This window comes from Lissotriton helveticus, assembly GCF_964261635.1.
Source record: "Lissotriton helveticus chromosome 1_1 unlocalized genomic scaffold, aLisHel1.1 SUPER_1_unloc_7, whole genome shotgun sequence".
NCBI classification, from domain to species: domain Eukaryota; kingdom Metazoa; phylum Chordata; class Amphibia; order Caudata; family Salamandridae; genus Lissotriton; species Lissotriton helveticus.
In genome coordinates this window covers 1,836,086-1,859,551 of record NW_027611714.1, presented here as the reverse complement: position 1 = coordinate 1,859,551, position 23,466 = coordinate 1,836,086, and the positions used below count along the sequence as shown (strand labels likewise).

The 23,466-nt window shown below is 44.2% G+C and overlaps 1 protein-coding gene across 1 annotated transcript in view; it reads right to left on the bottom strand.

Annotated features, from left to right (window-relative positions):
* Positions 1-14,607: 14,607 nt before the first annotated feature.
* Positions 14,608-23,466, bottom strand: part of LOC144806422 (uncharacterized) — a 62,925-nt gene continuing 54,066 nt past the window's right edge. Inside the window, 3 exon segments of the mRNA XM_078672781.1 lie at positions 14,608-15,723; positions 16,075-17,516; positions 17,598-18,756. Coding sequence (XP_078528907.1) covers positions 15,094-15,723; positions 16,075-17,516; positions 17,598-18,441 — 2,916 coding nt within the window. The 5' untranslated portion in view covers positions 18,442-18,756 and the 3' untranslated portion in view covers positions 14,608-15,093.

Genomic DNA, 23,466 nt, shown 5'->3' with positions numbered 1-23,466 from the left:
TTCCCCGCATCCCAACCTCCCAGAGTCTAGTTAGGAGGAGGTCGTGGGGAACGGTGTCGAAGGCCGCCGACAAATCAAGCATGATAAGCAGGGCCTTTCCACCCCTGTCGAGGGTTTTCTTCACAGCCTCGGTTACCTCAAGAAGAGCGGTTTCGGTGCTCAGGTTGGATCTAAAACCAGACTGTGACTGATGTAATAGGGAGTTACCCTCTAAAAAGTTGGTAAGGGTGGTGTGCACATATTTTTCAGTAAACTTGGCTAGGGCAGGAAGCAGCGAGATTGGCCTGTAGTTCGAATGCAGTTTGGCATCTGCATTCGGTTTTTTAATGAGGGGAAGAACTAGGGCCTGTTTCCAGGAGGAGGGGACTTTGCCCGAATTCAGAGAAGCATTAATGAGAGGGTTGATGATCGGGTTAAGGGCAGGCGCCAGGGTCACAAGACACTTGGCGGGACAAGGGTCCAGTGGAGATCCAGATTTCAGGCTAGACAGAAGGTCAAGTGAAGCCTGAGGCTCTAGAGGGGGGAAACAGTGCAGGGTGGGGCCCATATGCGTTGCCGTAGGGCATAACCAAGGGTAGGAGGGGCCGTCGATCGCTGAGCCCATACTCGAGATGTTCTGAGTTCCTTGCAAAGCTGACTGAATAGTGCGGATTTTATTAGTAAAAAATGCTGCAAGCTCCATGATCCAAGGTTCCGAGAAAGCAGACGCAGGAGTACAGCAGGAGGGAGATGTAAATTCTTTAACAATCTTAAAGATCTCTTTGCAGGAGCTATCTGCTTCATCGATCCTTTTAGCTAAAAAGGATTTTTTCTCTGAAACGATCTACATGTGATATTCTTTCACTGCTAGTCTGTAGGACTGCTTAGCAGATGTATCATAGTGCCTCCTCCAAATTCTCTCCAGCCTCTTGCAATGCCTTCTCTTAGCCGCCAAGGCAGCAGAGAACCACGGGGCTGATGCTCTTGCCAGTTCAGATCTAGCCTGGCGAGGTGGTGCCAAGGCTTCCAAACGTGCAGTGAGCCAGTTCTGAAAACACACCACATCGTCCTCCAAACTACCCGTGAAAGCACAAGGATGGGTTTCTAAGGCCTGGGTGAGCATGGCCAGGGTGACTTTGTGGAAAGCTCTAGAGCTGCGCGCAGCTAGCCGCTGCGAAATGCGAGCGGCCCCTGGCTGATGTACTAACGTGAAGTCCGCTAGGAGATGGTCCGACCAGAGTACTGGGGCAAGGGAGGAAAGGGCCACCGGAACGGTTGAAAAGATTTGATCTAGAGTATGCCCCTTCTCATGTGTAGGTGACTGCAGGTACATATGAAGTCCCACTGACGACATCATATCCAAGAATTTTTGCACTTCAGGATCCTCACCCTTATCCATGTGGATGTTAAAGTCCCCGAGTATTAGGCAATGTTTTGCCCTAAGACTCAGTGTGGAAATGATCGATAGCAAATCCTGCGTGAAGGAGCCAAGAGGACCGGGTGGTCTATAAAGCAAAAGCCCCAAACAAGATTGATGGGGGGATAGGGCCAGAGAGAAGGCAAGGGTTTCACAGCCAGGCAAATCGTCCGTCGACAAGATGGTACAAGGGATGTGCCTCCTAATAATAAGTGCCACTCCACCTCCCCTTCCCTTGCATCTATCTCGGCGGAAAATAGCAAATGAAGGAGGGATGGCAATAGCCAGATCAGGTTCCGAACCCTCACCGAGCCATGTTTCTGTAAGAAAGAGACAATCAAAGTCATCTTGTGTTAAGAGATTATGGATGTCAAGGGCGTGCTGAGGAAGGGACCTGGTGTTTAACAACGCGCATTTACTACCTAATGGAGGGAGCTCGCCCGAACAGGAATTAATAGGGACCGGCACCCACCCACACGTGGGGCACGTAGTAATATCTCCAGCAGAGTAGGGGATAGCTCGCTGGCATGGAGCCGTGTGTACATTGTAAGACAGAAGGTCATCTCTAGTGTACATGAAGCCGAGAACTAAATGACAACACCAAACTTGCTCCTGAGCGCCTCCGGGACGCTGACGGGCGCAGACGGGCTGACTCAGGCGAGACTCCGGCGCAGGGACGGCGCCCCCGCTAACGCGAACGCTAGCGCGGTACACCGCTGTTTCCTTATATCTGGTACACTAGAGCGCTCCCACCACTCTAGTCCCCACTCAAGATGGCCGCCGTGTGCAGAAAAGCCTGACCCCGGTTTGAAGGTCTAACGGCAGCTATCGCCGTGAGAAATGAGCGAAAATGCGTGCAAATGTGCTGAGAGTATGCTGAGTGCAATTACAGATGAAAATTATACAGTTTTAAAATTCGCTAAAAATCTGCAAAAACGATCCGTTTTGTTCACGGAGCGCAGAATACACTACACGTGCTCTGTTCTACACCAATGTCAATTCTAGCTGGTACAAAGGTTAGGTCTCGCGAGCGCAGCTTCAGGGCTCCTTATATCTGGTACACTAGAGCGCTCCCACCACTCTAGTCCCCACTCAAGATGGCCGCCGAGTGCAGGAAAGCTTGACCCCGGTTTGAAGGTCTAACGGCAGCTATCGCCGTGAGAAATGAGCGAAAATGCGTGCAAATGTGCTCAGAGTATGCGGAGTGCAATTACAGATGAAAATTATACAGTTTTAAAATTCGCTAAAAATCAGCAAAAACGATCCGTTTTGTTCACGGAGCGCAGAATACACTACACGTGCTCTGTTCTACACCAATGTCAATTCTAGCTGGTACAAAGGTTAGGTCTCGCGAGCGCAGCTTCAGGGCTCCTTATATCGGGTACACTAGAGCGCTCCCACCACTCTAGTCCCCACTCAAGATGGCCGCCGAGTGCAGGAAAGCCTGACCCCGGTTTGAAGGTCTAACGGCAGCTATCGCCGTGAGAAATGAGCGAAAATGCGTGCAAATGTGCTCAGAGTATGCTGAGTGCATTGGACAAGCCGACTCCACCGGAGCACAGTTCCTGGATGCGGCAAAGGGACTTGTTCCTCTGTGGGGCCCAATGGCAAATAGCCGCGCTATCCGACACCTGACTCAGGCAGTGGAAACAACCATTAACATCACGGCTGGCATCCTTGCTAACAACACGGCTGAGCTTCAGGCAGTCCGCCTGGTGGCTCTTCAAAACCGCCTTGTTCTAGATGTGGTTCTGGCCGACCGTGGAGGTGCATGCCGCATCATCGGCTCCAGCTGTTGCACCTACGTGCCAGATAACTCACCTTCAGTCTACAAAGCAATCGAACACCTCCACAGACTGTCCTCAGAGGTTCACCAGGAGCAGGAAGGATGGTCGCTTGGAGGCTGGTTCTGGGACACTTTGAAGGACTGGGGATGGAGATTGTTTACATTTATATTGATACCAATCATGATACTGTGTGGGTGTTGCTTAGGTATTCAATGTTTACCACCTTTGTGTTCACTCATTTCCAATTGTATGTGCCCTAAGACTTTGGACTTTAAAACTGAGCATATGAGTCCCCTCTATGAGATAGAAATACGTGGTCTCATGGGGATCGATCCGAACTGACAAGCTGGCGAGACATGTTAAAAGGGAGGACTGTGGAATTTTAGTTCGTGAACTGAACATCATCTGCGCCATCTTGCCCATCCCTCAGACTCACGTATGAACTAACACGACGGCCATTTTAGGTACCATGGTCTCCCTGTTCACGATCGCCCGTCAGTACACTTCCCCGACCCTACAAGAATCCCCCATGTACCCTGACTGCCCCCGCTCTCACATGCACAAGTCATGAGCCCTCCCCTCCCGCATGACTCTGTCTCTGAGAATCACACCCCGCGCCTGACCAGCACCTCCTTTCCTTCCATGAATACCCCTCTTCTGATAAACCCTTTTCTCTACGCTCGATTTTCCACGCTGATCCTTCCTTTCATGAATATCTCTCCTTTGATGACCTCTTCCTCTGAACCTAATTGTCTACATGGACCGCTGGTCATCCCTTAGCCTGAGGATACAGTTTATTGCCCACTACTGTATGCACTCGCCTCTCTTGAAAGGAGCCACCATTGATCATGACCTCCCCACCCCCTGAGATTCGATCAGGCGCACACATTCCAAAGGAATCGGCAGAACACTCAGCTGAGTGATAGCCCCCTCCCATTGTATGAGGGGTAAGGGCCTCTACTGTTGTCATGTGTTGGAATGGGCCAGAACTGGGGGGGTGCCGGGGATGTCATCCTCATACTTCACAATGTCTTTGTTGTAATAAAGAGCGTTCACATGTCTTAAACCAGTGTATAAAAGACCAGGCCTCAGAGAGGCTGAGAGAGCACCTCGAGACGATACCTTGTTGTCCGATCTGACGTGTTCTACTCCGTCGGAATAAAACTTGTTTCCTGTCTTCCTGTCTCCAGCGCCTGCCTCTTTATTGGATAACTTCGTATGGTATTAGAGGCGTTTTACGCCTGGCAAATTTAACTTAGGAAACATCAACTAAATCGCCTGACCATTTTGAATTGATTTTCGTCACAGGGGCCCCTAGGGCTGAGCTGGGCTCTTCTATCCGGGGGCCCTGTGGGGCTGAGCTGGGCTCTTGTGTCCGGGGCCCCTGGGGCTGAGCTGGCCTCCTCTATCCAGGGGCATCTGGGGCTGAGCTGGTCTCTTGCATCCGGGGGCCCTTTGGGGCTGAGCTGGGCTCTTCTATCCGGGGGCACTAGGGGCTGAGCTGGGCTCTTCTATCTGGGGCCCCCTGGGGCGGAGCTGGCCTCCTCTATCCAGGGGCCCCTAGGGCTGAGCTGGGCTCTTCAATCCGGGGGCCCTGTGGGGATGAGCTGGGATCTTCTATCCGGGGCCTCTGGGGCTGAGCTGGGCTCTTCTATCTGGGGGCCCCTGGGGCGGAGCTGGGCTCCTCTAACCAGGTGCCCTTGGGGCTGAGCTGGACTCTTCTATCTGGGGGCCCTTCGGGCAGAGCTGGGCTCATCTATCCAGGGGCCCTTGGGGCTGAGCTGGGCTCTTCTATCCAGGGGCCCCTGGGGCTGAGCTGGGCTCTTCTATCCAGGGGCCCTTAGGGCTGAGCTTGGCTGTTCTATCCGGAGGCCTCTGGGGCTGAGCTGGGCTCTTCTATCTGGCGGCCCCTGGGGCTGAGCCGGGCTCTTCAATCCAGGGTCCCTGGGGCTGAGCTGGGCTCTTCTATCTAAATTGGAGGATTGACAAATAGGTCCTTAAAATCAGGTTCGGTGGAGAGTAGACGCCAATGTTTCAAGATTATTTTTTTTTATTGGTTGCTTTGAGTCGAGTGTTGTGACACTATTACCATCCGGTTATCATCTTTCTTGTTGGCTCTGGTCAGAGCTTCCTTGCGTGTAATAGAGTTGACTCTTTCTTTGGCTTCGGTGATGATTTCTTGAGGGTACCCTCTGTTTAGGAACCTGATTCCTAATTCATTGATTCTGGTGTTGTAGGTATTGGAATCTGTCGTGATTCGTTTAATGCGCAGCATTTGACTATATGGAAGATACCTTTTTAAGGAATTCTGATGAAAGCTAGTGTAATGCAACATGTTGTTGCGGTCGGTGTTTTTCCTGAATAGGTCGGTTGAGATACTTCCTTCTGTTAATTCGACAGACACATCCAAGAAACTTATGATATGATCACTGATTGTCCAGGTCAGTTGGATCCTGTCATCTTTGGAATTTAATTCACTGAGGGCTGGTTCTAATGTTTCTCTCGTGTTTTTCCATATAAAGAACAAGTCGTCAATGTAACGAACAAAAAGTTTGAGGTTGTCCTTCCAGATATTTTGATCATAGATAAAAGACTTTTCGAACTCTGCCATGTACATGTTGGCGTAGGTTGGTGCGGCGCAATTGCCCATAGACATGCCCGATAGTTGTGCATACCAGTGTTGGTCATAGGAAAAGTAACTATGGTATAGTGTGTATATCATCAATTCCATTAGAAATGTTTGTAGATTCGTTGGAATGTCACTGTGCAGGATTGATTTTTCCACGGCTTCGATCCCTCCGCCATGTGGAATCGATGTGTACAGACTCCTTACATCCGCTGTGCATAAGATCAATTTTTCTCCTTCAGTTATTTTGATTTCAGATAGCTTGGCTAGAAACTCTGTTGTGTCTTTTATGTAACTTCTTTGGTTTTTTACCAATGGTTGTAAGTACCGGTCTAGGAATTTACCTACTGGTTCATGGATAGAGACCCTGGTAGAGACTATTGGTCTGAATGGTGGATCCGTCAAATCTTTGTGTATCTTGGGGAGCATGGTTATGGTCAACTGTTAAGTATTTTCTGGTTCTGTCGTCAATGATGCCCTCATCAGTTGCTTTTTGTAGAATTTTCATTAGCTCATTTTTGTATTCAGAAGTTGTTTTGCTCTCCAATGGAGCATATGTTTCGGGGTCAGAAATATGCTCCTTGATTTTCTCTGTGTACATGCTAGTATTGACGATGACTAATGAGCCTCCCTTGTCAGCTTTAAGGCATTTGATTTGTTTGTTGTTTGAAATTTTCTTAAGAGTGTCTTTGTCTTTCTGAGTAAGGTTTGATTTAGTTCTTCTGGAAAAGTTTATCCTGGAAATGTCTTGTTTGACCAATGTCTCGAAGGTGTCGATGATCTTGTGTGAACATGGTGGCATGTATGTACTTTTGGGGCGCAGGCCCAGTAGTTGATCAGGTTTGACTACTGTTGTAGGTGTGACCATGTTGCTGAAGAAATGTCTCAATCTCAGCTTTCTGGTAAGTTTGAAGGTGCTAATTTCTAATTCAAGAAGGTTACTGGAATGTGTTGGGACAAATGACGTTCCTTTCTGTAAAAGTTTGACCTCATGGGATGTCAAGGCTGTATCGGAGATGTTAATAACTAACGATTCCTCTTTTTGGTAGCAAGAAATCAAACCGAAACAAGAAGCTCAAAAAAACTCAGAAAGACAAAGACACTCTTAAGAAAATTTCAAACAACAAACAAATCAAATGCCTTAAAGCTGACAAGGGAGGTTTGTTAGTCATCGTCAATAGCATATTTCTGACCCCGAAACATATGCACCATTGGAGAGCAATCCAACTTCTGAATTCACAAATATGAGCTAATGAAAATTCTACAAAAAGCAACTGATGAGGGCATCATTGACGACAGAACCGGAAAATACTTAACAGTTGACCATCCACGAACTCCAACCATAACCATGCTCCCCAAGATATACAAAGATTTGACGGATCCACCATTCAGACCAATAGTCTCTACCAGGGGCTCTATCCATGAACCAGTAGGTAAATTCCTAGACCGGTACTTACAACCATTGGTAAAAAACCAAAGAAGTTACATAAAAGACACAACAGAGTTTCTAGCCAAGCTATCTGAAATCAAAATAACTGAAGGAGAAAAATTGATCTTATGCACAGCGGATGTAAGGAGTCTGTACACATCGATTCCACACGGCGGAGGGATCGAAACCGTGGAAAAATCAATCCTGCACAGTGACATTCCAACGAATCTAGAAACATTTCTAATGGAATTGATGATATACACACTATACCATAGTTACTTTTCCTATGACCAACACTGGTATGCACAACTATCGGGCATGTCTATGGGCAATTGCGCCGCACCAACCTACGCCAACATGTACATGGCAGAGTTCGAAAAGTCTTTTATCTATGATCAAAATATCTGGAAGGACAACCTCAAACTTTTTGTTCGTTACATTGACGACTTGTTCTTTATATGGAAAAACACGAGAGAAACATTAGAATCAGCCCTCAGTGAATTAAATTCCAAAGATGACAAGATCCAACTGACCTGGACAATCAGTGATCATATCATAAGTTTCTTGGATGTGTCTGTCGAATTAACAGAAGGAAGTATCTCAACCGACCTATTCAGGAAAAACACCGACCGCAACAACATGTTGCATTACACTAGCTTTCATCAGAATTCCTTAAAAAGGTATCTTCCATGTAGTCAAATGCTGCGCATTAAACGAATCACGTCAGATTCCAATACCTACAACACCAGAATCAATGAATTAGGAATCAGGTTCCTAAACAGAGGGTACCCTCAAGAAATCATCACCGAAGCCAAAGAAAGAGTCAACTCTATTACACGCAAGGAAGCTCTGACCAGAGCCAACAAGAAAGATGATAACCGGATGGTAATAGTGTCACAACACTCGACTCAAAGCAACCAATTAAAAAAAATATTCTTGAAACATTGGCGTCTACTCTCAACCGAACCTGATTTTAAGGACCTATTTGTCAATCCTCCAATTTTCACCTACACCAGGGCGCCCAACCTAAAAGAGATACTATCTAAGGATTCTAAAGAACCAATCACTTATCACGGAACACGTCCTTGTCACAACTGCAATAATTGCAATAATGTAATTAAGGGAAACACCATCAGTCATCCCATGAAGGGAAACAATGTAAAAGTCAACATCAACGCAACATGTGATTCCATGAACTTAATTTACTTGCTGAAATGCCCTTGTGGCAAAATTTATATCGGAAAAACAAAGAGGAAAGTCAAAACAAGACTTAATGAACACAAGTCAAACATTCGAACAAATAATGAACACTCAAGCATAGTCATGCATTTCAAAGAACAAAGGCACAGCACTGCTCAAATTCATGGTCCTTGAAGTGGTAGAAAAAAGTGAAGAAAAAGACAACAATAAAACTTTATTGAAACAAGAAACATCTTGGATTTATCGCCTTCAATCACTAAAGCCTTTTGGCCTTAATGATCGTATCGAATACAGTTGTTACCTATGATGACACATTGCTAAATATTGTGGTTTTGATTGATAATGCTTTTCCTCGAAACCATTCTATGTTATGATTATGTTTTTTGATGTCAAGTGCAACATTAGTCCGTTTTCTATATTCATGACTGTTTTAGCTTGTCCTGCACAAACATGGCCGCCGAACTGGTCTCACACCCGTAGTCCGTTTTTACTCACTCTTTTGAAACCTCCGCCCCCCGGGAGCATGACCCATGTTAAACTCCCACACACACGCAACCCAAACGTTCACAAGGACAAACCTTGTTGATCGTGTTCCCTGAGTCCTCGAATGGCCAGGAGACTTTAACTTCGCCATGAAGTAAGTTTATTTTCACAATTGGGTAGTAGCACTCTCCCACTGGTAACATCAGGACACCCGTTTAATCACCCGTTTTTTTCCGACAGATCCTAACACTCCGGCAGAGAGAAACTTCGGTATGTGTTTACCTTTTTTCCTCCTCCCTTTTCCCGCACTTGTCTGAACCACACGACCATTAGTTTGCCATGTTAAATCATGATACACAGGCTTACCAGACCCCATGTGAGATTTGTTTACAATATAGACCGAGTTGATGTAATGCACTGCATTTGTTCGATACCTACTGAAATGTGTTTTGAAAACAGTGATTTATGTAATGTGTTTGTTTGCATTTGGAAGCGTTTTCGCATTTACTAGCGCATGCTAAAGTGTTTCATTTTCATTTACAGAGCTCCTTGACAAAGGGCATAGCCCGAAATGCATTGGAGCAATTACATTTGTTTTTGGAGAATCTAATATGGATAATTGTGAATAGATGAGATGAATTGAGAAATTTATGAAATAATAAAAAACAAATCATCAACGAAACCATTGAACTTTATTTAAACACGTTTTTGGAGTTAGTCTTCGCAGACTAACCCACATGGTGTGCCCAATTCACAGGGACGCACTCACAGTTGTTTGTGCGCAATTTGCTTCATAGTCTCGCAAGTCCTCACCCTCCAGGGCACCGCACGCATGCGGATGTTATTCCTCCTGGACCGGTTTTCAAGATCCTCCGTGTGGGCCCGAATGTCTACATTTTGGTCTCACAGTCGAAGAACCTACTGTTGTAGTTAGTGAAGATCATCCTCTCTCACCAGCTCATGCTCCTCCAATGCAGCTACCCTCTCTCCCACCTCATCAACATCCCGTCGTCCCTCTTTGAGAACGGATGCAAGCTCCCCTTTCAGCTCCAAGAAGTCTCCCTTAATGGCAGAGAACAGTTCCAGCATGAAGGCCGTGGTGACGAGGCTATCAGCCTCTTAAACGGGGTCAGCGTGTCTTTAGTCTTTAAATGTTCCTTGGGAAGTCTCGGAGCCCCCGGATGCTTGAGCAAAAGTTCCTTAAGGGATTCTTCCCTTCGCGCTCGGGCTGTGGCCCTCTCTGCACACCAAAGTGTAGAAGGTGGATGGAGAGCAGGACGCAAGCTAGACGCTTCACAGCCGCCCCCGCTACAGAGCCTGGCCCGCGATCCGGGTTCAGCCTTTAGTTAAAATGGTGCTGAGAGTGTGGGGGCCGTCGAGTCTTGTAATCCCAGGAGAAAGCTGCAGTGCTACCAACGGCAGCGCCTGACGTCAGAGCACCCTCTGCTGAGGGAGGAAGCGCCAGATCAGGCGGTGCCCAGAGTAATGTTAGGGCCCAGCAGAGGTATCCAATGGGCCTATCTCTTCTATCCGGTCAATGACCCAAGTGTCACTGAGCAAGAAGCACTGGCTAGGGCCGAGGGCACCTTGGTTGCATAGCAACGCAGAGTGGGTTGGATGGGGAGTGCCGTTTCTTTAGAAGCCTTCTTGCCACGATCTAATGTCTCGGGGCTATATGTGTAAGTGTTGCGCGGGTGCACCAGTAGTCCCGACACCCAATGCACCAGCGCAGAGTGACTCACCAGGGAGCGGCCATCCGTCAGGCAACGGGCAAGTAGTGATGTTAGAGCCTAAGAGCAGCGTTCAAAGGACCCCCCCATTTATCCGATCAGCTCTGTGCGACTCACCCGTGAGTAGTCAGCCAATGGCTGCCGGGCGAGGAATATCTCACAATCAGACGTCCTGGGCTCACTGCGGGTCTGGCGAGCCTCTCAGTGAGCTCTCTCCTCCCCAGTATGTCAAGTAGGGCCCCCTAACCAGGCTTTGGGCCCCACAGTCTGTATGGGGCGGAAAGCAAAATGGCGGCTCCTGGGTCTTCCGGACCGGGCCACGGATCCCGCGGGTGCAGGGAGGAGAACGCATCTGCAGGTCGTTACGGACTGTCACAGTGATCTGCTTGTTGCTTAGGCCCTCAGGAGGTTGCTGCCAGTGTCCATGCAGGCCAACGCTAGAAGGGCGAGTGGATGGCGATTGCCCGTCCAGCCGCGTCCCGGGAAGACCCACTGCTTCCGGATGAAGGAGTCTCCCGGGTCTCCGGGCTTCCAATCTGTGTTGCGGTAGGCGGCCATGGAGTGGTGGGTCCTCAGGTCCATTGTGTGCGTGAGGTAGAGCGCACTTCTGGAGGCCTTCTGCCAGGCATGGCCATCCGCTGGGTGTCTCCCCAGGAGGGAGTCAGTAGCTGCAAAGTAGATGGGGCCAGCCGATGCAAGCCCTGGCGAGGAAAGCAACAAGATGGTGGCCGCCCGATAGGTCATGTCCGGGGCCTGGCATGCCACCTCAGGTGGTGGAGGACACCCGGTTCACAGGACCTACAGATAGTGGTAGGGGCGGCAGTCAATGCCCACCAGGCGTTCTGTTGCCCTCAGGGGCCGGTGCCGGGGCTTTCGCCAGAGTTAGACTCGCGGCTTCTGCCTTGGCCGCAGGACCATCAGGGCGCTTCGCCGAGGGATCAGGCAGGCGGGCTCAGGCGATCCAAATACTGTCTCACCCAGGCACCAGGATAAGCAGGAGTCGATGTCAGGAAAGTTCTATGTCGGGGAATGGGGCAAATACAAAGTGGATGATTTGGCAGGGCCGGAGGAGAAGAGTCTGGCGTCCTACCGTGCCGCCATCTTGGCCAAGCCCCTTGGGTGTAGTATTTTGCTATATTTGACTGCTGGATTTGCTAAAATCTAACAGGTATCAACAAATGTGTGCATGTTTATCAGTTAACTAAATGTGGAAATGTACCAATTTTAACTACATTTACTTGCAAACCAATAAATATGGATGATTACTAATAGGAAGGCCAAAAAATAAATATGGATATACACAGGCAGAAATGTTTTTTAAAAATACCATAAAACCAGGAGCCCTGATTATAACAGACTTGGAAACAGGAAAAGGGCTTTGTCATGATGCGCGGCGACCAGGAGTCAACTTTGTAAACAGCACACATCACTGGATGTGTTATCCAATCACCTGCCTCAATCCAAGTATGCGGGTACAGAGTTGCTAAAATTGATGCAATGTCTCTCTCACGTTGTGTTGATGGTTTAAAAGTTGTACTGCGCTTAAATATGAAACCAAAACAATCTTTTCGTATATGCACTGGTTTCTGATTCTTTTGGATCATGTACAAGCTTTATAAAACCTCTTAAGAAAATAAATAATTTATTTTTTAGAAAAGATCAGGAAGGAATGATTTTTTTGTCACATTCACATCATTGCAAGGCACTGAGGGTAGTACTAGACCATTTATTCACATTGGAAGAAACTAAGGGGGTCTATCAACCAGGGGCTCACATTTTATGAGACTGAAAGGTAGGGTACACATTGCTGACATTTCTGATCCCTCACCATGGTTTCTAAATATAAATCATCTGTTTGATTCTCCTCATTAACCCCCTCCCCCCTCCAAGGGTGACCAGAGAATGTATCCTTTTGGAACAAGGCTCGAGGAGAGATATGACTAGCTTTGTCTTTCCCTATTCAGGCAAACAGTTTTATTTATTTGTTTTTTTCTATTAAGCGGACATAGTCTGAAAGGACGTTGGAGCGCTTTAGAAAGGTGATTAACTCTATACACTGTATAGTATAAGATAGTTTACAGTGTTCAACCATCTAGGATTGCAGTCGGGACTTTCAGCAAATATTTATTTTATTACAGATCAGTATGTTAAAAAAAATACATGGTGCAAAAGGAGAAAGAATACAATTGTTGCCTACATGTTATATAGTAGATTGTAATCACTCTCTAAGTTGAGGCCTTTTATTCGCAGGTTGTTCAGCAAACTGTCCTGCAATGTCTGTGCAAATGGTGGCACCTCCTGTCCCACATGAAACCATAAACCGGATACACACATACTTCAGGCTGCAAATACCTACGGCCAGTGGCATCTGACTTTCATCTGACCCTAAAACTCCACTTGCCTCTCCTGGGTAGTATTGTTTAATGAAAGAAACAAAATGCCAATGATATACAGCAAGAACATAACATCCTAGATAACAAACTCCACGAATGCGCCCAAAACTGTGGATATGAGCCCTAGTAGTCCTTGCAGAGCAAATCTCATAACTGAGTAAATAGGGAGCACCAGGTCCAATCACGAGGTAGCCAGAATAGCCCTTAAACCTACAGCAGACTGGGTGTAGGTAAAGAAATGTAGCTATTGCTTTCTGTCCATTTGCGGCTATCTGGAGATTGCATATTGTCACCTCTTTAGGAAAGGGGCAAGTTGTCCTGGAACCTTTTGTTGACTAATCCTTCGGCACCTTTGAAGACTGCCACTGTTTATGTTCCTTTGTTCCACATTGTGCTCAGTTACTTCATCCCCCTATAGCTGTTGTCGTGTAGTTCCTATACACATATATAGGATCTGCACGTTCAGACAACATACACTGTGGGATTGGTGTCCAGCATATTCCAGACACCCCCACCGGGTATGTTAACCTGTATACCAGCTAGCTCACAGTGCCACTATAAACCCTTTTTACCAAAGAGAGAATAGTTTTTAGCAACTATTGAACATAACAACTCTGTCCCATCAGGGATCGTGGAAACAGTGCAGTACTTTTCGCTCAGTTACTCGTGCTCACTTTTGTTTCAGAGTAATGCACAGAATAAACAGTAGGGACCTTTTTCAAAAAGCATTTATTGAACCAGCGTCATTCTGCTGTAAAATAGGTGTGCTGAAACAACCATAAGACAAACAGATCTAAATGATTATAAGAACCAAAAGAGTAAAAGGATGGTAAATTCCTACCATTGTGCTAGAACAATGAATACAGACCAGAATATAAAATATATGACAGTAATACATTCCTACTCCTACAATTCAACACTATCTTGATGTACCTACGTGTACCTAACATGTATGTAGATGTAAAGCCAAGAATCTTCGTAGGATAAAGCCAACCCCATTACCTGAAATGAGAGACTGTGTGACCCTGTCTTGTTCTGAAGATGGACACACTGCGAGGGATGTTACACCACTGCGATCTGGAGTGTCTGCCTCCAGGAACCTCAACGTCTCGTGTCAGTGTGTCAGTATGAAAGTCCTTCTTCGCCTCCACCTGCCTCAGGAAAGATATGGTGTTTATATGCCCAAAGTGGTACCCTCAGGGGATCTACCTTGCTGTGTCATGTCGGACTAGGATGACGGAAGGAATAACCCTTATACATAGTTATTATGCAGGAGATGGTAGTCTTGCTGAGATTCCAAGAATCCTCATGCATAATGGATGAGGCTAGTTTTTACGAGAAAAAAAACACGTCCTGTAAGCAGTACTGTAACTAGCTATAATGTCACTACTAAGAACCGTTATGTAGTGTAATGGCAGGGGAGATATAGATAAAAGGTTCAGTTATTACCTGAGCCTATATTGGGGTATCTGTATGAAACATAACACTGTGAGCAAGTGTGGGTTTTTTAAACAATGCCTTGTCTCAGTAAGTGGTAATTGCATGCATATGGTTTTACCTCTATGTGGAGCTTCTGATGTTATATTGGCTGTGTCCTTCTAATAAATGCCTTGTCACTTTCTTTACATTCATACGGTTACTTCGTTAAGAACACTGTTGCTTTTTTATCCTTCAGATTTTCCCAGAGGAGACTTTCTGATGTTGTTTTAAATCTCCCTTGCCAATAAATGCCTTGTATTGTTTCTTCCCAATGTCGCCTTTATGTTGTATTAACACTCCATTTGTACTTAATGCTTTGCCACACTCTGCACATTGATACGGTTTCTCCCCAGTATGGATTTTCTGATGTTGATTTAGCTGCCACTTTCTTATGAATGCTTTGTCACACTCTGTACATTAAAATGGTTCTGATGTCGATTTAGCTGCCACTTTATTATAAATGCTTTGTCACACTCTGTACATTGATATGTTTTTTTCCCCAATATGGATTTTCTGATGTTGCTTCAGTTCTCCATTTCTTATGAATGCTTTGCCACACTATTAACATTGTTATGGCTTCTCCCCAGTATGGATTTTTTTATGTCATTTTAGCTCTCCATTTTTTATGAATGCTTTGTCACACTCTGTACATTGATATGGTTTCTCCCCAGTGTGGATTTTCTGATGTTGTGTTAGCTCACGATTAGTTATAAATGCTTTGTCACACTCTGTACTTTGATATTGTTTCTTCCTAGTGTGGATTTTCTGATGTAGTTTTAGCTCTTCATTAGTTATAAATGCTTTGTCACACTCTGTACATTGATATGGTTTCTCCCCAGTGTGGATTTTCTGATGTTGTGTTAGCTCACGATTAGTTATGAATGCTTTGTCACAATCCGTACTTTGATATTGTTTCTTCCTAGTGTGGATTTTCTGATGTAGTTTTAGCTCTTCATTAGTTATAAATGCCTTGCCACACTGTGCACATTGATATGGTTTCTCCCCAGTGTGGATTTTCTGATGTTGTGTTAGCTCACGATTAGTTATGAATGCTTTGTCACATCCTGTACTTTGATATCGTTTCTTCCTAGTGTGGATTTTCTGATGTAGTTTTAGCTCTTCATTAGTTATAAATGCCTTGCCACACTGTGCACATTGATATGGTTTCTCCCCAGTGTGGATTTTCTGATGTTGTGTTAGCTCACGATTAGTTATGAATGCTTTGTCACACTCTGTACTTTGATATGGTTTCTCCCTAGTGTGGATTTTCTGATGTAGTTTTAGCTCTTCATTAGTTATAAATGCCTTGCCACACTGTGCACATCAATATGATTTCTCTCCAGTGTGGATTTTCAGATGTTGTTTTAGCTGCCACTTTATTATGAATGCTTTGTCACACTATGTACATTGATATGGTTTCTCCCCAGTGTAGATTTTCTGATGTTTTAGCTCTCCATTTGTTATGAATGCTTTGTCAGACTCTGAACATTGATATGGTTTCTCCCTAGTGTGGACTTTCTGATGTAGTTTTAGCTCTTCATTAGTTATAACTGCCTTGCCACACTGTGCACATTGATATGATTTCACCCCAGTGTGGATTTTCTGATGTCGTTTTAGCTCTTGATTTCTAATAAATGCTTTGTTGCATTCTGTACATTCATACGGTTTCTCCCCAGTGTGGATTTTCTGATGTTGGTTTAGCTGCCACTTTCTTATAAATGCTTTGTCACACTCTGTACATTGATATGGTTTCTCCCCAGCATGGATTTTCTGATGTTGCTTCTGTTCTCCATTGGTTATAAATGCTTTGCCACACTCTGTACATTGATATGGTTTCTCCTCAGTATGGATTTTTTTATGTCGTATTAGCTCTCCATTTCTTATGAATGCTTTGCCACACTGTGAACATTGATATGATTTCTCCCCAGTATGGATTTTTGTATGTCGTTTTAGCTCTCCATTTGTTATGAATGCTTTGTCACACGCTGTACATTGATATGGTTTCTCCCCAGTATGGATTTTCTGATGTTGTGTTAGCTCAGGATTAGTTATGAATGCTTTGCCACACTGTGCACATTGATATGGTTTCTCCCCAGTATGGATTTTTGTATGGCGTTTTAGCTTTCCATTTGTTATGAATGCTTTGTCACACTGTACACATTGATATGGTTTCTCCCCAGTGTGGATTTTCTGATGTCGTTTTAGCTCTAGATTTCTTATAAATGCTTTGTCGCATTCTGTACATTCATACGGTTTCTCCCCAGTATGGATTTTCTGATGTTGTGTAAGCTCAGGATTAGTTATGAATGCTTTGCCACACTGTGCACATTGATATGGTTTCTCCCCAGTATGGATTTTTGTATGTCGTTTTAGCTTTCCATTTGTTATGAATGCTTTGTCACATTCTGTACATTCATACGGTTTCTCCCGAGTGTGGATTTTCTGATGTTGATTTAGCTGCCACTTTCTTATAAATGCTTTGTCACACTCTGTACATTGATATGGTTTTTCCCCAGCATGGATTTTCTGATGTTGCTTCTGTTCTCCATTGGTTATAAATGCTTTGCCACACTCTGTACATTGATATGGTTTCTCCTCAGTATGGATTTTTTTATGTCGTTTTAGCTCTCCATTTCTTATGAATGCTTTGCCACACTGTGAACATTGATATGGTTTCTCCCCAGTATGGATTTGTGTATGTCGTTTTAGCCCTCCATTTGTTATGAATGCGTTGTCACACTCTGTACATTGATATGGTTTCTCCCCAGTATGGATTTTCTGATGTTGTGTTAGCTCAGGATTAGTTATGAATGCTTTGCCACACTGTGCACATTGATATGGTTTCTCCCCAGTATGGATTTTTGTATGTCGTTTTAGCTTTCCATTTGTTATGAATGCTTTGTCACATTCTGTACATTCATACGGTTTCTCCCGAGTGTGGATTTTCTGATGTTGATTTAGCTGCCACTTTCTTATGAATGCTTTGTCACACTCTGTACATTGATATGGTTTCTCCCCAGCAAGGATTTTCTGATGTTGCTTCTGTTCTCCATTGGTTATAAATGCTTTGCCACACTCTGTACATTGATATGGTTTCTCCTCAGTATGGATTTTTTTATGTCGTTTTAGCTCTCCATTTCTTATGAATGCTTTGCCACACTGTGAACATTGATATGGTTTCTCCCCAGTATGGATTTTTGTATGCCGTTTTAGCCCTCCATTTGTTATGAATGCTTTGTCACACTCTGTACATTGATATGGTTTCTCCCCAGTATGGATTTTCTGATGTTGTGTTAGCTCAGGATTAGTTATGAATGCTTTGCCACACTGTGCACATTGATATGGTTTCTCACCAGTGTGTATTTTCTGATGTCGTTTTAGCCCTAGATTTCTTATAAATGCTTTGTTGCATTCTGTACATTCATACGGTTTCTCCCGAGTGTGGATTTTCAGATGTTGATTTAGCTGCCACTTTCTTATAAATGCTTTGTCACACTCTGTACATTGATATGGTTTCTCCCCAGCATGGATTTTCTGATGTTGCTTCTGTTCTCCATTTGTTATAAATGCTTTGCCACACTCTGTACATTGATATGGTTTCACCCCAGTATGGATTTTTTTATGTCGTTTTAGCTCTCCATTTGTTATAAATGCCTTGCCACACTGTGCACATTGATATGGTTTCTCCCCAGTGTGGATTTTCTGATGTCGTTTTAGCTCTCGAGTTCTTATAAATGCTTTGTTGCATTCTGTACATTCATACGGTTTCTGGATTTTCTGATGTTGTGTTAGCTCTCCATTAGTTATAAATGCTTTGCCACATGGTGCACATTGATATGGGTTCTCCCCTCTGTGGATTTTCTGATGTACTTCTAGCTCTCTATTTGTTCTATATGTTTTGCCACATTGTGTTGTCATCTTCTACATATTCACACGGTTTCCCTTATTTGTTTTCTTTCCTATACTTGGTTAGTTCTTCCTTCGTAATGAGCATCTCATTCGACTTGCTTCAGTTTGTTCAGTGTGTTATGTCTTCTATGTATATCAGCTGATACCTAAGTGCCAAGTGCAGACCTCACTGGACAGTACGGGTTTTCAGCTGTAGAAAAAGATTTTGGCACGGCATTAGCCTTCATGGGAAGTGATCTCGAGGCATACTTTTTTTCCATCACTTACCAAACAAGTAACGTTTACTGCCTTCACCTTTTTCGATCATTATTGCATTTGTTTCACCTATAAGACAAAGATTTAAAAATAAAAACACACTGGATAAGCTTAAATGCAGAGTCCATCATGAAAATCTATTGGCATGTAATTGTTCATAAAGACAAATGCGCTGAAGAAATTATAGATTACACTTTCAATGTGAAGATGCAGTAGACAGAGTAAGGGCATACGATCCTTCAATGATCCCTTTCTATTGAGGAGTGCGGACTAAAATAGCAACCAAGACACCAGAGAAGGTTCCTTGTTCATTGAGTGAGACCCTCTCCCTACGACGCACTACAATGCTGAATACATAGCAACACAATGCCTCCGTTCTTATCCAGGGAATGCTTCCTATTCTCACACAGGTTTAACAAAAATACAAAATGGAGCCTTTTCCAGTGAATGGACCATGCAAGACAGAGCATCACAATAACGGCAAGAAACATAAGCGACTGCTGCAAGGGAGTTCCTTTATAGTATCAGAGAGTCTGGAATAGGCTAGACAGGTAATCTGAGTATCTTCAACATAGTGTAACTCCAGAGATCCGAGACTCTGACCATATCTAGTCAAGGAACAGGCGGACTAGAACCATTTTACGTCAATGTAATAGAAAGAGGCACTGTTCCTCCAAGAGACGGGATTCCATGTAAGACTTAATCGTCACAAATAAATTCTCTTGGAAAACTAGATTCTATTACCTCCATTGTTCATCACCTCTTACACTGTCACACACTAATATACACCAGTGATCAAATGTACCACCAAAACAATCCTTGATTATCCAGTTTAATATGAAAACAATATATATATATATATATATATATATATATATATATATATATATATATTCACTGAAAAAACCATAGGTTATAGACCATATATAGTTAGGAATTAGCATTTAAAAAACCTTATTTTACTCACACAAAACCATTGAAATTCCATATATAGTTAGTTGCACTAACTATATATCGCGCACCCGCAATCCACTGCTGATCATGTCACATATTACATCATTCATGACATGGTCAGTGACATCACTGATGACATCACTGATGACATCTCAAATGACATCACTGATGACATCACTGATGACAACATCCAGTGACTGTACTTTTCTGTAAAGTTAAAATATGTCTTGAGTGGATGTATAAGTGTCTGGATGAAGGATTTAGTAGGTGCATGACTGACTGTATGAGTGAGTGATTAAATGTGTCTCACTGAATGCATGGGTTAGTGACTAAACTGTCTTAATTTGTGCATCATTATGTCTGTTGTTCTGTAAACTGCTGCATGTGTTGATCATTAGCTATACGAGAGGCTATATGTGTTATTAATTGGTTGCCCAAGTATTTCTATGGGAGATTGAGTTTGTGTGGGGGTGGCTGGAAGGTGTGTGACTCTATGCATAGATGTGTGAGCAGTTTATTCACTAGGTGTATGAGTTCAAGAGTGCATGTGGAAACAGCTACATGGGCAGTTGACTGTGTGCATGAGTGTATTGATGAGTGAATGGATATCTCAATGCTACATGTCATAGTAAGTACATATGTAAAACACAGTACATGTGAGAGTTGGCATATATAAATAACTGTGCATGAGAGCCACTGAATGAGTGAGTGGTTGTATCGATCATTGTGAACTTGTATCAGGGATTGTATAAGAGAGTAAATATGTGTTAGTATATGTTTCAATAAGTAAGGTGTGTTTAACTGTATAGTTGAAGAAATGGAGGTGAGATTGTTTCTTTGCATGACTGACTGGGTGTGTGAGTAACTCCATGGATAAGTGGCAGTGTGTGAGTGTCTGTTTACACTGAGTGTATCTAAGGTTATATTAGAGTCTGAAGAGGTTTATCGTATTAGCACAAGAATGATGTCAAATGAGATGTCATCAGTGATGTCATTTGAGATGTCATCAGTGATGTCATCAGTGATGTCACTGACCATGTCATGAATGATGTAATATGTGACATGATCAGCAGTGGATTGCGGGTGCGCGATATATAGTTAGTGCAACTAACTATATATGGAATTTCAATGGTTTTGTGTGAGTAAAATAAGGTTTTTTAAATGCTAATTCCTAACTATATATGGTCTATAACCTATGGTTTTTTCAGTGAATTTTCAAGGTTTTGTAAATGCTAATTCCTAACTATATATGGTCTATAACCTATGGTTTTTTCAGTGAATTTCAATGGTTTCTTAATAGCAAATATCATAAGCTGTCGAATGTCAAGTACGTGGTAAGTAAAAACATTTTTGTGTTTATGCACACTGATCTGCTTTGAATGCTGCCCCCCACCCCTCATTTCTATTAGGAGTACTCTCTCTTTGCAGATAGTGAAGGGTAGTTAACGCAGCCCTTTGCCCCCTTTGTAATACGTCGTGCCTGCTTCTCTCTCCATTTGATTGATTGTTCTCTTTGGTTCATTCTCTATTTACAAACAAGCACAGAGTCGCAATACTCTGTTTAGTCTTTGCAGATAGCGAAAAATCGTGTAAAAAAACAAAAGGAATCGAGCAAAATCAGTAGGCCACTAATGGGATCTCTTTTTGACCTCGCTAAAATAGAAACATTAGGAACAACCTGTTGAAAATAGCAATGCGTATGTACATAAGCGGCGTTCATTTGTGTTCACAGTACCCCTTGTTGATTTTTTCAATCGAGCATTGAATTGTTCGAAGTTAATTCTCTTAAGGATCTTCTCTACCTGCAAACGAGGAAGAATAGGAATATTCTCTCTCCCTTTGCAGATAGTGAAGGGTAGGTAACGCAAGCCTTTAACACGTCGTACCTATTTCATTCCTCATTGATTGATTGATTGTCCGAACATTGACTGTTTGGGAATTAGTTCTTTTTGGAGGTATTCCCTGTTTGCAAATAAACGTAGGAAAATCTTTGCAAGTAGTGAAAGGGTACGTAATGCGGACCTTTCTCCCCCGTTGTAATCTGTCATGCCTATCTACTCCCCACTGATTGATGCACCTTTTTCACCCGGACCATTTACTAGAGATACGTCATCTGGCCCGACCAGAGAGCACCCCTAGTGAAAAGGACATATGCAATAATAACGAAGTGATCACTGTATCCTGTTAACAGAAACTTTACCATGAAACAACCTGGAAAGAAAAAAATAGGAAAACGAAAATCAGTAGGCCACTGATGAACATGAACTTTTATTAAACAACAAACAAAGAAACGATAACATAACGTAATGATAAAACCTATTAATGTCCTAGAAACAAGAAAACGTTAAAGTATGCCAGTGGTGAGAGACCAGAAAAACAGTCCGAGAAACCAAATCACCCCTCGCTGTCCCAACTCATGCACTCTGAAAGTTCAAAGTTTTGAGGAGTGCTTGTAACATTGTCTGAAGCCTATTTGCAATTGCTTCATCTTCACTATTCTTAAAGTAAGTGGGGGCTGTTGTGATGCGGTGCCACCCTGAACCGCTTGACGGAGGCCCCCGAGGGACGGTGTCATGTCGCGGACTCGGAGGGGGCGCTTGGCTCCGGCCCCCTCCCCAAGTCGTGTTGCCCTGGTGTGGCCTGAGATCGCCCCCGACATAGGTGGCCGGCTCCCGGGGTCAAGCGGAACTTTTTTCCTTTTGGTGACTCTTCCATTCTTCACCTTGTCCCACAATCCGTTTCACCTAAAGACACGCTGTAGTGGGGCACCCCTTTTCCGTTTCATTTGCCATTCAGCCCGCTTTTGCTACACTGTGCCTCTTCCGCTATTCATTTGTTTACCGCCCGCTCTTTCGACTACAGCGTCTCGCTCACCATGTACTTGAGTTGCTCCCGCTCTTGCGGTGCAGCGATAGGCGGCTGCCACAGGACTCTCAAAATGGCGGCCATCTCTTCAGATTTGGGCGTGGTCCACTAAATGGGCCTGCGACACCTTGGAACTCGGACGCTTGTCTGCTAGAGCTTGGGCTCCATTCTCGAAAGCGTCCCCTCATCCTTGAAGATTCTACAAAAGTCTTGGGGGCCCCCGACTCCCGCAGGCTTCTGGTGGGGAGCGCCTAGCATGATTGCTCGTGGAATGGCCACGACGGAGCTACGAAATGGTGGTGCTCTCATGCTAACGCCAGCTTCAGTCTGAAACATCCAGAAACACTGTAGACTACCAATTCGATCAGTTCCGGTAGCGCTCCAACGTGACCCGGTAGAGAAGAACTTGCCCTCCCCTCTTTGACTGATGGTTCTTGTTGCCTGTCCCTTCTGTTGTCATTTAACAGAACTATTTAACCTGCTGAAAGGGGTTGTGTGCCGTCCGCTGGTTGGTGGAGACATTTTGACTATATTCTGGACCTGCGTTGTCGCGTAATGCGTCATATGACGCGCCGCGTTAGAAAGTTTAATAAATTATGAAACACAATAAACAATCCTTAAAAAATAAAAAAAAATAAAAAATAATCAACAAAAGCAACAGCTAGGTAATACACATATAATTTTATCTCCGCGAAGCGGAGCGCTGTTACAGATATATATCTTGTTTCTGAACGTTAATTTCTCAAAATGCACTGAAGCACATATATTGAGACCTAGCAAAGGCACATCGGGCTACCAGTCCCTACAATTTTTCCAAGTTTCGTGCAAATCCATTCAGCTGTTCGATCCTACCGAGAGACAAGATGGCGGCCGCTACGGACTGTTTGGAATGTTTACAGACACCGGAGAGCCAATCAGCTTCGCTTCGCAAAGCTCCGTAACGCGAAAAGTACGCGAAGC